Source organism: Pseudorasbora parva, chromosome 24 (genome assembly GCF_024679245.1).
Source record: "Pseudorasbora parva isolate DD20220531a chromosome 24, ASM2467924v1, whole genome shotgun sequence".
Classification (NCBI taxonomy): Eukaryota; Metazoa; Chordata; class Actinopteri; order Cypriniformes; family Gobionidae; genus Pseudorasbora; species Pseudorasbora parva.
Window position 1 is genome coordinate 2,065,996 of NC_090195.1, and position 15,304 is coordinate 2,081,299.

The 15,304-nt window shown below is 36.9% G+C and overlaps 1 protein-coding gene across 5 annotated transcripts in view; it reads right to left on the bottom strand.

Moving 5' to 3' along the window:
* The window catches only part of ttc21a (tetratricopeptide repeat domain 21A), a 39,567-nt gene that overhangs the window by 3,746 nt on the left and 20,517 nt on the right, over positions 1 to 15,304 (bottom strand). For 4 of the 5 annotated variants that reach the window (XM_067434423.1, XM_067434422.1, XM_067434424.1 and 1 more), the window contains 17 exons: positions 14,249 to 14,346; positions 13,917 to 14,111; positions 13,616 to 13,751; positions 13,382 to 13,539; positions 11,938 to 12,147; positions 11,579 to 11,817; positions 8,754 to 8,826; positions 8,555 to 8,662; positions 8,338 to 8,479; positions 8,163 to 8,263; positions 5,849 to 6,037; positions 5,644 to 5,754; positions 5,476 to 5,557; positions 5,237 to 5,387; positions 3,998 to 4,159; positions 2,610 to 2,790; positions 142 to 366 (listed from right to left, as the gene is read on the bottom strand). In XM_067434423.1, coding sequence (XP_067290524.1) covers positions 142 to 366; positions 2,610 to 2,790; positions 3,998 to 4,159; positions 5,237 to 5,387; positions 5,476 to 5,557; positions 5,644 to 5,754; positions 5,849 to 6,037; positions 8,163 to 8,263; positions 8,338 to 8,479; positions 8,555 to 8,662; positions 8,754 to 8,826; positions 11,579 to 11,817; positions 11,938 to 12,147; positions 13,382 to 13,539; positions 13,616 to 13,751; positions 13,917 to 14,111; positions 14,249 to 14,346 — 2,561 coding nt within the window. The remainder of the gene's footprint in view (positions 1 to 141; positions 367 to 2,609; positions 2,791 to 3,997; positions 4,160 to 5,236; positions 5,388 to 5,475; positions 5,558 to 5,643; positions 5,755 to 5,848; positions 6,038 to 8,162; positions 8,264 to 8,337; positions 8,480 to 8,554; positions 8,663 to 8,753; positions 8,827 to 11,578; positions 11,818 to 11,937; positions 12,148 to 13,381; positions 13,540 to 13,615; positions 13,752 to 13,916; positions 14,112 to 14,248; positions 14,347 to 15,304) is intronic. The other variant, XM_067434425.1, reaches the window with a different exon arrangement.

The window sequence follows — 15,304 nt, forward strand, 5'->3', positions numbered from 1 at the left end:
TGCATTCTCAGGCACAATCAATAAACATATTTTTTTTAATTGCACATCTAGAATTTTAGCTGGCACAAAACATGTGCATGCATTTTCAAGATTTGTGCAAACAAGGTTCACTGTTTATTGCTGATCTCAGTCGACACACACCTTATTATGTTGAATGCAGCTGTCGAGCAGTTTGTCCGCATGTGTGTATTTTGCCAACTTTATGAACATGTCAGCCAAGAGCAGGCAGGCGTTCTCTAAGTGATCAGCGTTTGCAGCGGTCCACTCCATCCGAGAGAGGCGTTTGAGGAAGTTTCTGGCTTTGGGAATCTGCTTTAACTGAAGGAAACCTAGAGCCATCAAGAGCAGAGACGCCTCCAACATCACCTGCAGATCAGTGAGAGCATTTCATCGATCGATCGATAGATAGATGGATAGATGGATAGATGGATAGATAGATAGATAGATAGATAGATAGATAGATAGACAGATAGACAGACAGACAGACAGACAGACAGACAGACAGACAGACAGACAGACAGATAGATAGATAGATAGATAGATAGATAGATAGATAGATAGATAGATAGATAGATAGATAGATAGATAAATAAGCTTTCATTTTTCCATTTTCGGTTTAAATTTGAGTCAAATTCATTTTAATTTTGTGTTGTTGCTTTTGTGATTTTTATTGGTTATTGTTTTTTTTAATGTGTAAAATTAATAGTTTTTATTAAAGCTGCAGTCCATAAGCTTGTCGCCATCTCTGTTTGAAACCTGCCATTGCAGTTATTTGGTAAATGATCATCTTTACACAAGTTGCGCATCGTCACGGCTCCTCAGCGCGGATGAATCTCATGTTTTGAGGAGTGTGTGTGGCTGTCAGTCATCACCGCACCAGTGTGGATGCTGTACTGTACTTCACACATCTTGGACCAAAATAATAATTTTCCCTGGAAAATGTCATCTGAACAAGAGAGTAATATGTCTGCTACTTTAGTTCTGAACAACTGAGGGGGAAAAAAGCACTACCAGGGTATATACATCAATCCTTAAGTTAAATTTACTACTTTTTAATACCTTTTTTACTACCTTCAGAATATTTTTTAAAACCATCACGACACTGAATTGCAAGTGTTAATCAGCGACCTTTCTATTATCTACACAGATTTTGACATATATAAGATACAAAAAAGAATAGATTTAGAATCGACACCAGGAGGAAATCTGTGATAAGTTATCATTCAGACACAGTAAAATACATCTCAATATTCACAAAGGTTGGTTAAGGAGAAGCATTACTGCACACACATCTGATTTACATTAATAATTGGTGATTCAGCAATTAAATTATTTTGTTTAATAATTATGTTTTTTTTTCCAACAACAAAACCTGAGCCAAATATTACATTTCTATAACTGTGATAAGTTGTTGAATTTAACAAAATACTAAAAACTAGCGCTGTCAATCAAATAAAAACTTTAACTAGATTAATCACACATTTTGTCTGTGATTAATCGCAATAAAAAATAAATGTTTTTGTACGTTTTTAATATATTTTCTTATATAATAATTTCACAGTTAATCAAATTAATGTAGAAACAACATAAAGACAGTATATTTTAAATACTTGTTTAAATGGCATCTTTTTATGAATGAAGGCCAGTATTACTGATATTAATACAGCTACTGATTTTTTATTTATTTTATTTTTTACATTTATTATTAGGCTTAAAACAATGCTAACATAAACCCATAATAAATGTCATGTTTATTCCTGCCCTTCCTGTCTTAACAAATTTAATAAAGTTATCAAAGTTAAATGCAGTCTGCACTGCATAAACTATGAATTAAATAGCTAATCCTTATTAAAGCTACAAAGGTTATTTAGTCATAAGCAGCGAGTCCTTTTCTCTGTTCCCTTTGTTCTTTAACTTTACTGACAGGAAGCTTTATTGGCTGCTGTCCCTTTAAGAGCAGACAGACACGCGGATCTCACTGTTTATATACTGTCTATGGATCGCGCCTTATTTCTCTTTTCGTTCATTTTAGACTTTATATAAATCATTTAAGATTGCTCTTATGAGGATAGTCGTTGAAGATATGCCTTGAAGCAAGTCTAAAATATAGCGTAAGCCAGCCACTTCTGTTGAGCACGCAGTGCTCTGAGATGATGCCGAACGACCGCTGAATATGACGTCAGCATCAAACACACGTTGAGACTAAAGATCTTTGATTATGTGCCCAGATATGCTAAAGCCCATATTTAAACGAACTAACGCGAACGCAGATAGCATTTCAATCAGAATAGGACACCTGATAGTCAGAAAAAATAATACCTCATTTGGAAAAAAATAATACCTGAGACAACGTTTAACACTTTTAATGGCCTTAAATTTGACAATTTGGATTTATCACTTTTTAATACTTTTTAAAACCCCGCGGACACCCTGACTACGATAAATCTCGCAACCAACGGTGATTGAATCTAACGATCGCTTAGCTCACATCACATCAAACCATGCATATTATTATTATTGTTTTACTTTTTAAAGACTAAATAACACTGTAAATAAAAGAGTTAATTAGTGACCTGGATTGCCTGATATACTGAACTAAAGCCGCTTACGTTCTTCGACATCATGTCTGTGAGCTCCAGCACGGCTCTCTCCACCTGTCTGACCTCTTTGCTGTAGATCCGACAGAGGTTGCAGAGCAGCCGGACTTTATCCTGCTCAGATTTAGAGCGCGGGCGAAACCGCATCAAGAGATTCTGAGCTGTGCTCAGTCTCGTCTCGTTCTCTGACTCACTGCAGGAGAAAATCACAGATAACAGACAAACTGCATGAAATCATCTGAACATGCGTTTCTGTAGGTTTTATTAAGGTAAATCGAAGACCCTTTTAAGACCAATTAAAGAAAATTGAAGGAATAAATTGAAAGGAACACAACACGTCAATATGTTCTCTAAAGCACACAATGAGTTGCATTAGTGACACTTTCCAACAGATCTCCATGACTTTTAAATTAATTTTACAAAAAAAAGCTAAACGTTTGAGATAAGAAATCTTGTGTTCATTAAACCAAACTGAATTCAAATGCAAGTAATTTTCACATCCAATCACAGATATTTGTTCTTGTTTTAAGCATAAACTCACTACATTTTGTTCAATTTCTCAGGAAACAAGACTTCATTTTGCATGTCATTAATATTAAATGTTTCTTGATCTAAGGAGGTTTAGATGCAATGGAAAGCAAAAATCCTAAGGAAGAAGATCATTTTTGCAATGAATGCAATTACATTTATGGCCCTGAGGCCTTAATAGTTTTTTTTTTTTTTTTTTTTTTAATATATGTATTTTATTAAAGGAAGAACAATGAGAAATTACAAACAGATAAATTGAACAGTGTCCTTATGATTTTACGATTTTACAAATAACCCCTTACCCTCGACCCACCCCAGAACAATAGTTTATTCTGTTTAAATTTTCTGGCCTCTGCTTTAATGGTTAATTTTTTTTTAATGAAATCAGAGATTTCTGTCCCTCCATTAACAGTCTAAGCAACTTCCACTGACACTTCAGAAAGTTCATAAAGAGATCCTAAAACTGATCCATACGGATCGAGCAGATTATTCCAGATGTTCTGAAGAGACTCAATGTCTTTATGATGAAGGGAAGTCTGACAGGTTTAAATAACATTAGGGCAAGTAAATGATCACAGAATAGTCATTTTTGGGTAAAATGTCCCTTTAAGTGTTCCTACTTTTGATTTATTCATCCAAAATTTGACAAATTCCATGACATGCTGCATTATTCAATAAAGTCCATTTTTATGAATGGATTCTGCGCTTTTTATCCAAGTTTTCTGCTTCGAAGAAATCATAGGGACCTAATTTAATGCCATGATATTTAATTTAAGACATTCTGATTTAATTTAAGACAATTTTAAGGCTTTAAAATTTGGAAGGTCAAATTAAGACTTTTTAAGGCAACAGAATCCCCGAGTTCTTCTCACCTCAGGTCCGTTTGTTCTGTATCTGAAACCTCTCGTCCAAACACATCCCGGTCAGGGTTCAGACAGATCTGGACCATCAGTTCTAGCGCTGGTTCTCCCCAGTCCGTGTCTCCTCTGGCCTTGTTCAGGTGTGTCAGGGCCTCGCTCACCTGGTAGCTGTGCCTGAGGTCAACCAGCCCACAAAAACACACTCACTCTCTTATAAAGAACATGCAGAATAAGAACATTTTGACACATTTTAAAAATAGTTATAAATTGTCCTCTATTAGTTAGTCTAAATTATCACTGAAAGCAGAAGAAATGAACTTCACATGAACTTTATCAAATTACATTTTCTCTTTCTAAAAATTCAGAGAATGTAAGGGTGAATCTCACAAAACCAGTGAAATGCAGTGAAAAGTCATATTTTACTTATAAATCAATTGGGGGGGGGGAATTATTATAATACAATTACATATACAAATATATACACTGTCTAGAGCACAAAGATAAAGAACCATTTATTAGACTACTAATATATTTTTACCTACTTAAGTAACAAAATAAATACCACAAAAAAGACCCTTAAAATAAAATTCTGCTTAATTATTATTATTTTTAAATATTTTTCTTTTTTTTTAGGTGAAATATAACCTGTATTTTCTTTGTGATATATATCACAAATCATATGTGTGTGTGTGTGTGTGTGTGTGTGTGTGTGTGTGTGTGTATGCGTGTGTGTGTGTGCGTGTGGGAATGTTTTTGTGACATAAGAGGACACAAATGGGTATAATGACGGTATGGCACGGGTATTACAGGGTATTACACTTTTCAAAAGGCTTACAAATCATACAGGAGGAGTTTTTTTAGAAAGTAAAAATGCAGAATGTTTCCTGTGATGGGAAGGTTTAGGGGCAGAGTGTGTGTGTGTGTGTGTGTGTGTGTGTGTGTGTGTGTGTGTGTGTGTGTGTGTGTGTGTGTGTGTGTGTGTGTGTGTGTGTGTGTGTGTGATGGGTAGGTTTAGGGGCAGTGTAAGGGGATAGAAAATACGGTTTGTACAAATCCATTACGCCTAAGGAATGTCCCCATATGTCACAAAAACAAGTGTGTGTGTGTGTGTGTGTGTGTGTGTGTGTGTGTGTGTGTGTGTGGTAAATATCACAAATATTTGTTAATGGTTAAAGAGAAATACATTTCTCTTCCATCCTTAATCTTTTGATAAGATTTAAAATCATAGCGGTTATGATATTGTTCACTGACCAGAAGTAAAAGCCCTTGCAGTAATTAAAGCCCGGTTCTCTGACCGAAAACGGACAGAACTTCTCACACGCCTTAAAAACAGACTGGACGTCGTCTAGTTTCCCCATCCTGCGCAGAATGTGCAGAAACTTGGCCATGGCATGAAAGTTGTCTACAGTGAATGGAAACAAGACAGACATGTGATATTTAAATGTAACAATTGTGTTTGTGTTTTGTCAGAAACTGATATTCCATCACACCTGGGTTTCGCTCCATTATAGAAGCATAAATCTTAACTGCTTCCTCTTTTTGGTTCTTCCAGAATAATGTGTCAGCCAACAGCTGAGGATAAAAGCAAACACACACTCACATACGTGACCAAATCTCTTGCCATTAATAGCCGAGCATCTCATCAGGAAAAACGATACCATTGAGGCAGCGGTGTGGTTATGCTGGAGCTGCAGTATCTTCACACACAGTTCCTCGCTACTGTCCAGCTTCCGATGCTCATAGTGTAACTGAGCGAGACGAAAGATGATCTGCATGTGGACAAAAACGAGCAGATGTGACATAAAACATTCCCTACAAATCTCGTGCGTACATTCAGTGAGACAGGAGTTTGAGCTGACTGACCTCTTCATTGTCTGGGCTGTGATTTAAAGCATCTGTATAGCGTTGCTTGGCCATTTCCAGGTCGCGTTTGAGGTGAAACTCATGAGCCCAGTCACAACAGATAGACGATAACAACTTCCTCTGTTCCTCTAATTCTACTGGATGCTCATTTGTAACACGGCAAACAACTTTTTGCTGGAGATCGTGCGCCTGGCAGAAGAGCAAAAAGAGACTTATTTGATTGCACATAAAAAACTTGCCTCAACAATGCTAACACTGTCTACACCGGACGCGATCTGATTGTTCCCTATCCCCTATATAGTGCACTATGTAGAAGACAGTAAATGTGTGAACCAAGCGGTATCTCCCCCAGTTTCTGCTGAAGCCAATACTAAAGTGACTTAAACTGCAGTTCCTCCACTGGCCACTAGAGCGGCTCCAGAAGGAGCAGAATCTCATTGAGCTCATGTTAAAATGCCCAACTTTACAGCAGAATAAAACATGTTTACAGCCTGGGACAAATTGTGGTTTTGGTCTATACGGCTAATTTTGACCTTCATGACGACTGTAAGGGGGTGAATTTATTTATAACTCATTCATTTACATTATATAAAGCCTTAAAGTTCTTCATAAATAAGGGCGTGGCCACTTGGATAGCCATTTGTCTGCTGTCTGGTATGCTGCCTTCACGTGCTATCGGAAGTTTCCTACTTCCCACTTCAGAAAGGATGATCAGACTTCTGAAAATGTGTTTTTCACCCTTTTCATTTTTATTATTCAACTTATTTGACTGCGTGTCTTTTTTGTTTTTGTCATGTAAGTGGAGTGGAACTCTGTATAAACCCAACTGGGTTTCGTTCCACCCCTTGTATTGTATCCATGTGATATACGTGCAGAAAAAAAAAGAAAAAATCTTGATTATGAGCTTGATGTGTTCTGGTGCTTTGTTGTCGGAAAGAATGAAGGACGCCAGGTTCATACTTTTGTGCGTCTTTGGAAAATGTTATTTTAACACTATAACCATTTCAGTCATTTCCCGGTCCCAGAAAATCATAGAATCACTGGCAAACACTTGCAGCACAACACGAAAGCATATAGTTTATAATCACATTCACAATAAAGGTATAATGTAGACAATAAAGGCTGCTTAAAGACTAAAATAGCAATAGTTTTCAGCCATACATGATCCTATTGTATGGCTACTTTTACCACACTACCTAGATAGTCAGCTTTCTCACTATTCCTGAATGATGGTCAACTAGATGCGATTTTCGATGTGTTTAAAATACACAATATGCTTCAAATGATTATTAATGTATGTAAATATGTACCACTTTAACGACGACAAAACAATGAAATTGTTGTGGAAAAAAAACCCTAATAAAACACCTGCCACAGCAGAAATTCGTCTCCCATCTGCCATTTTTAACGGTTATGCCACGCCCATCTCGGGAACTTGGGTATCAAAATTATTTCCGAACTTCCCAGTGGTAAACACGACATCAGAGAGCGTTCATGTGCAATTTTTACCTCGAAAACTCTTATTTATGATAATTCCGATAGCATGTGAAGGCAGCATTACTCATCATGTCACCTAAGCTCCGCCCACGTCCCACATCTTTGCCCATTTTCTGTTTTCCGGGCGTGACACGTGATGACAAGCTGCCAAGATGGCGACGGCCAGCTCGTCTCTACTTTACACTTCAGAACGGCTCTTCAGAATCCTACAGGTGACGTCACGGACACTACGGCCACATTTTTTTACAGTCTATGGTGTGAACAAGTGGGTGATTTCAGCTGCAGCTTCAGCATCTGTTTATAATGTAGGGGGCGGGGCTTCAGATTCTAGAGAGCATTTGATTGGACAGAAAATCTGACAAGCAGCTGAAGTAGAATGGATCATACATCCCTTTTGTGGTATTAAATTAATTATGGATTATATAAAGTTTCCAGGACAGAGTATATGACCTCAAGTGAACTATATTAGTGGATTCATGTAAGGAATAGTGAATGAAGGAAGGGGCAATTTTGGACACATCCTATAAATTAGCAGCCTCACCATTTAAAACATTTGCATAATGCCCGCCTACTTGCATAACACACACTCAAAGCCACTGACCGATCAACATCAGACAGCCCCACCTGACCAATCAGAAATAGACTGGGCTTTTCCGAAAGGCAGTCTTTAAAGAGACAGGAACTTAGAGCATTTCACGCAGAGGGTTGCATCAGCAATGAACAGTATGAAAACATTTACATAATAAAACTGTAAATAATATAAATGTATAGCAGACCACAAAAATACTTGTAAATAAACATATAGGCACTCACAAACCTTTTGCACGACGTCCAGAGCGGACTCATTCCTGGCCCGGTGCACTTTTACCAACACTCGTAAAACTTTTACATCATTCATCATTGCAGTCAATTCAGTAGCTGCAAAAGAACAACAGAGTGAACAATAATTCCTGTTCTCATGGCATTCATTCATGTTTATTGGAGTTACTTACTAGGTTCATGCTCCAAGGCCTTCTCCAGGACCTGCTGAGCTTCCTCCAATCGTTTGAGTTTGAGGAGCAGCTCGGACAGCTCAACACTCAAACAACAGTCCAGCGCAACGCTCTTCAGAGCAGTCTCATAGTAGCTCACCGCCTGGAACATAAGACTGATTACACACAAGAAACTAACACTTCCTTTAACTTTTGCTAACCTGTAGAAGCCACTTGCCTTGTGATATTCATGAGCCTTCACTAAAGCGTGGCCTATTTTCTTGGCTAATGTGTCTTCAGGAGCCATCTTCTCTACTTCTTGGTAGATCTTGACTGCTTCCTCTGGCTTTAAGAACAAGATTTTTTTTTATGATTAATAAAGAGTTTGTGAGAGGTTTAGGTACTGAGAAGCCAAATGAAAATCCCCAAATATATACCTGGTGTATCTTCATGAAGGCATCACCCAGGAGGATGTTAGTATGAGGTCCTGGAACCTGCTCGCTTATTTCTCTGAAACAGTTTTATCTTAAGTTGTAGTAAACATCCACATGATGTAGCAAAAACATACTTTTTAACAATACTAAAGAAGTTTTATTACAGCTTTAGTGTAAAAAAACTAAGAGTGAATCTCATGTCATCCATATAATGAAAATATTTTTTTTACCTTGTGACATTTTGTAAATTATCCTCAATAGGGATTCTCATTAGATTTTAATAAAAATATTTCCCTCTAAATGCACTTACACTTTTGTAAATAAATAAAAAAAGTGTTAATATATTATAAATGAAACAGTAAAAATTACTGTAATCAGTATAAAATGTTATGCCTGATCGGTGTATGTATATATATAACGTGTTAATTTTGACAGCCCTAATATATGTATGTATGTATGTATGTATGTATGTGTATATATATATATATATATATATATATATATATATATATATATATATATATATATATATATATATATATTAGGGGTGTAACGATACGCGTATTCGTATTGAACCGTTCGGTACGAGGCTTTCGGTTCGGTACGCGGTACGCATTATGTACCGAATTAACGGTTCTTGGACTAATTAATTCGATTTGGAAAATAAAAAAGTGTGTGAAATATAATATGCGTTCAACAAGGTAGCCCAATAACCAAAACGACGTAACAGGCAATGCCCCTGACACCGCCGAAGTGAAAAAAACAAAAAAACACCATATATGTTTTAGGCTGCTCAGTCAGGTGCTCGCTTACTCAGTAGGCTACGCGCTGAATGCTCGTGGCAAAATGGCTATTGCGTTTAACAAACCAGAAATAGAAGATCCTCCAATAACCAACAGGTCTGGTGTTTGGGTGAACTTTGGATTCTTTGTAAGCTATGATGGTGTTGGCAAGAGTGATGGATTAAAAAACAACCGTATGTCGCATTTGCTGATGGTACAGCAGCAGGAATAATTTATGTCATGTCAATCAACTCATTTACGCCGACAACAAGACGATAAAAAGGAGAAACAGCCACAAACTATCCCACAAACTATCCCCGCAGCATTTAGACAGACATTTCCAAATTATTCAAATGGCAAAAGACATCACCGCGGCGAGTGGTCCATTTATAGCCGCGGATATGAGACCGAACGCCCGTTTCACACATACTCCGTCTGCAGTGCGTGTGCGTTGCGTATTTTTTTCCGTACCCATGTTAACGGATGACAGCTTTCACACTTCATGCGGATGTTGTCCGTCAGTCCGTTCCAAGAGCGATGCGTCTGCAGCAGTGCACGGATCGTTTTCGTACCGAGTCTATTTTTAATGCTGCGTTGCTGCATTAAAGCGACAGAACATTGTTCGCATTCAAATAAACATGTACTGACGCGAAAATCTAGTAATTTCACCACAGATGCATATCATTTAAAATATACTCTTGTTTCAAAGTCAACACATGGCTTTCTCAAGTAAAGCAACAAAACGACACCTTACCTGGCATTTAGGTTTAAAAAAAAAGTGCCATAATGGAGAGCACTCGTACTTTCTTGGAGGTGAAAAGCAAAGTTCTTTTTGACCTGCAGGATTTCTTTAAAAGGGTGTAAAAACGAAAGAAAAGACGAGAGTCGGCTGTTTTTGAATAGACTATTGTAAGTTTCTAATTTAAAATGTTTGTGATTTAAGGCTATAAACTATGTTTAAATGTTTTGCCACTTGTGTGAGATAAATCTAAAGTATATAAATATGAATAAATGAATTTAATAAAATGTTGTTTAAATGTAGTAGGCTACGTAACCTGACTTCTATTAAAGAGTAAACAAAGAGAATTGGAATTCTGACAAGGCATGTTCAGTAAAAACTTTTGGATTTTAAATAAAAAATAATGAATCAATGCTGTGTTTGTGGTATGCAACAGCGGATCAGTTGCGGACTGCAAACGCTGCATATGTGAAAGCACAACAGGGTGTGGGGCTCCTGCAACGCACACGCAACGCAACACACACCGCACACGCTAATGTAAAGAGCTAATGTCTTACTCCTGTAACTACATAGAAGATGGATAAAGTATAGCTCCATCATTGTTCAATGTAAAAAAAAAAATCATACTTTGTTAGTTTTAATAAAAAAATAATAAAAAAAGGTAATTTATCTAATTAAAGGTAATTTTTTCTTTTTGCTGTATCTAAAACATACCGAACCGTATCGAACCGAACCGTGAATTTTGTGAAACGTTACACCCCTAATATATATATATATATATATATATACACACAATGTGTGTCACACATATACATATATTAGGGCTGTCAAAATTAACACGTTATATATATATACAGACACCGATCATATGTGTGTGTGTGTGTGTGTGTATGCATATTATTATATATATATATTATATATATATATTCTTTGATGAATAGAAAGTTTAATGAACAGCTTTTATTTGAACTAGAAATAGCTTGTGTGTGTGTGTGTATATATATATATATGTATGTATGTATGTATGTATGTATGTATGTATGTATGTATGTATACACACACAAAAGATTTCTAATTCAAACAAAGCTGTTCATTAAACTTTCTATTCATCAACGAATTAAACAAAGAATCCACAATATGAAGTTTTCAACATTGATAATAATCAGAAATGTTTCTTAAACAGCATATCATATTAGAATTAGAAGCATATTAGAATGATTTTATTTATTTGTATCTTTTTTGTTTAATGGAGAAAGATGACCTGGACGTGACCCGTCACTCATTAATGAAGTAAGTCGAGTTCTCACCTGTAACATGCAATGTAAAGCTTCTTGTTTCTTTTCCTCTCTAAGTAAATGTGAGCCATCTTCTCTCGGGCTTGGATGTAGGTTGATTCAGTAGGCAGAATGTTCCGCAAGATGGCCACAGCGGCGTCAACATCATCTCTCGCCAAAGCCAGATCCACATTAGCAAGCATGACACGCGTCTCCTCTGGGGTCCCTTTGAAGCGCAGAATGGCATCTTGCAGAACTTTAGTGGCCTCATGCTGAAGAAAGAGAAAGACAGTAGATTATGAGAGCTCAGAAGCGTCTGGTTGGTTCAAATGTTTGTTGAATCACTTTTGGGTATACCTTTAAAATTCAATGTGAGAAAGTGCAGACCAAACCTGCTGTCCATTGAGTCTCAGGGCCTCTGTGAGCTCCAGGAACACAGACACTCGCTCACTGCTGGAGACGGGAGAATGAAGCCCCTCTGAGGGCCTTCGGACCCCTGGCATGTTCATGGTGATATTCAGGCACTGGATGGCGTTCGTCAGGTCTCCAGACCTCAGCAGAGCACGAGCTTTGAGCAGATTGAACTGGAACCGATCTCGAACCTACAGAAAAAGTACAGACATGAGCTCAAGACATAAACTCACACAAGAAATTCATACTTTTATTCAGTAAGACACATTAAAATGATCAAAAATGACAGTAAAGACATATAATGCTACAAAAATATATAAATGCTATTCTTTTAAACTTTCTATTCATCAAAGAATCATAAAAAAATTAAATGTATCATGGTTTTCTCAAAAACATGGGCAGTTTAAAACATTGATAATAATCATAAATGTTTCTTGAGCAGCAAATCCTCATATTAGAATGATTTCTGATCATGTGTAAAACAACTGTTTTAAATTGTAATAATATTTCATATTTTTTACTGTGTTTTCGATCAAATAAATGCAGCCTTGGTGAGCAGAAGAGACTTCTTTCAAAAACATTTAAAAAAAATCAATCAACCTTAAAATAGGATCTGAGCACATGGTCGGAAGCACTTGGGGAGTGTCTGAATCCACTTTTGGATGCCTGCCCGCCGCATGGTCCAAAAGGGTTGTACCTCGTCTCTTAATGAGTCATGGGTGTGTTTTGGGTGCAAAAATAAACCAATCAGTCTCATCTCCCTTTCCCTTAAAAAGCCAGTTGATTTTTAAGGAACTGTGTGCGTAATAATCAGAATGCATGTGTGTTGTGCACCGCCTATAGGCTCATATCACTAACACACCCTTTAAATAACACTAAAAATACCGCACTATTGACTTTAGAGCAGGTGTGTGTTGGTCAATGGTCAGTGGTTTTCAGTTCCTCGCAATAGCAACGCTCCAATGCTCCTGAACACACCTGGTATAGACCAGACGTCCATGGGTGAACAGACTCTCTCTCACACACACACACAATGATGGGTGAACATAACAACGAGGAGCTGGACGTGAACATGAGAACTGCGTCAGGCTAAAACTAGCAAAAAAAAAACATTGTGCGCCTGGCGTCACATTGTGCCGGGTGTATGACAAGGCCCAAAACCTGGTAGTAAACACATAAAATGACTTGATTTGAACTTCTGCAATTTTCTGACACTATATTCCCCCATCAATGTCTATTAGATGTTAAGAAACGTGCCGCATCTTTTAGAGAGAAGTCAGCAGATAAAAAAACTTGCCATTTGAATTCTAATAATCAGAGATTGTAATAATAGCAATGAAAAACTAGTGGACTTCAAGGAGAAAACGGTGCATTTCACACAAGAAAAAAACAATGTCCTTGACTGAACAAAAAGTCAGACTTCACCTCAAAGTTGACGCTGACTCCAGATTCCAGGCAGCTCAGACACTTGCTGTTGTCTCCGGCGCGCAGGTGCAGTCGAGCCTGCAGAAGGTGGATCTCCGGCACGGTCGGCTCTTTCTCCATGCACAGGTTCAGAAGTCGCTGGGCTGCTCTGTGCTCGCCTGCAGAGGCATTCTGGGATTGTTATCATCAGCTCAGGTGATGCATCTAAATGTTTCTGTATCTCGACACACTTGCCTAGAAGGAGCTTGACGTAGGCCATATAATAACAGCTCGCTGACATGCCAGGAATCGCTTTGACGATCGTTTCTAAGATCATATTGGCGTGTTTGAGCCAGAATGGTGGAGTTTGTCCAGGAATGAGGAGAAAATCCTGTAAAATCATTGAAAAAATAATCCACACCGAATTCCAGAAGTAAAAATCCTTTTTTTTTTTACATTTGCTTTTATGCATTTGGCAGATTCTTTTATCCAAAGGGACTCAAACCCACAACCTTGATGTTACTGTTGAACTCATACATCATGAAGGATAAAATACCTGCTTGGACTCCAGGTGCATGCGCACTATTTGCAGAAGGAAGTTGAGGTCCAGCATCTGCAGGTATTCTACACCATAATTTAATCCACGTAGAGCAGAGAAATGGAGCTCAGCGGCGTTTTTTAGCAGCTGTATCACCGTCTCTTCATCTGCTTTCTGCTTCCTGGCCAAAATGGCCTTCAGCAGAGTAACTTCCTGTTTCATGAAACATACTTTAGTCACAGTTACCCTACACTACTAAAAGTTTAATCAGGGCTATTGGTTAATTATTAAACATTTCCTGAAGACGGTCTAAACTACTAAACGGTGACATTTGAAACGTAGCTTTTTACCGCTATGTTTCCAAGAGACTCTTGCGCTTCGCAGAAGAAGGCAAGCTGTTGGGCGGCTTCCTCAAGCTGATCACACATCAGCTGGCATCTGATCATGCCTATAAAAATAATCATAAATTAATGCATAGAGTTATGTGTATATACTATAGCAACATTTGAATTTAACAGGATTTAAATGAAGCCTGTTTTAGGACTTAAGATTTGTTACATTGCAAAATTATTTTAAATGGCAATTAAGATTATTCCTTTAAATCCATGTTACAGTGATGCAAACATACTCTTGTTCTTATTACTGTAATACCATAATGAAAATAATCCACTAACACAATAAGGGATAACACCTTATTTTAAGGTGGCGTAGTTACACATTAGTGTACACATAAGTACATGTACTTACTGTATTAATAACAGTAAAGTATGCAATTAAAAGTAAGTAACCCTAAACCAAACCCTAACTGTAACTATGTTAATTAATATTACTCCGTACTTATCGGAGTACGTACAATGTAACCATGTCATCTTAAAATAAAGGGGTAACACTTTATTTTAAGGTGTCTTTGTTACACAGTAATTATACATTTAAGCACTGAGTAATATTTAATTTGGTTTTGGGTTAGTTGCACGTAATTATGCATAATTTATAGTTATTATTATAGTAACTACATGTAACATATGTAACAACGGCACTGTAAAATAAAGTGTTATTTAAATAAAGCTAACATTAACAGAGCAATATTTTTGCAACAGATTTTATTAATGCTTGTTAACATTAGTTATTAAAAATAAAATTGTTCATTGTTAGTTCATGTCAACTCAGGTCCATTAAATACTATTAACAGACACAACTTTTGATTTTAAAAATAAATTAGCAAATGTTGAAATTAACATTAACTAAGATTAAGATTAATAAATGCTCAAGCGTTTTTTTATTTATTTATAGTTAGTTCATGTTAGTTAACTCTTTTATTATGTTGTATGAATATCTGCAATATATCAAATGAATCGCAATATATTACAATCGAATGTAAATTTTATTGAAAAAAGCAACAATTTGAA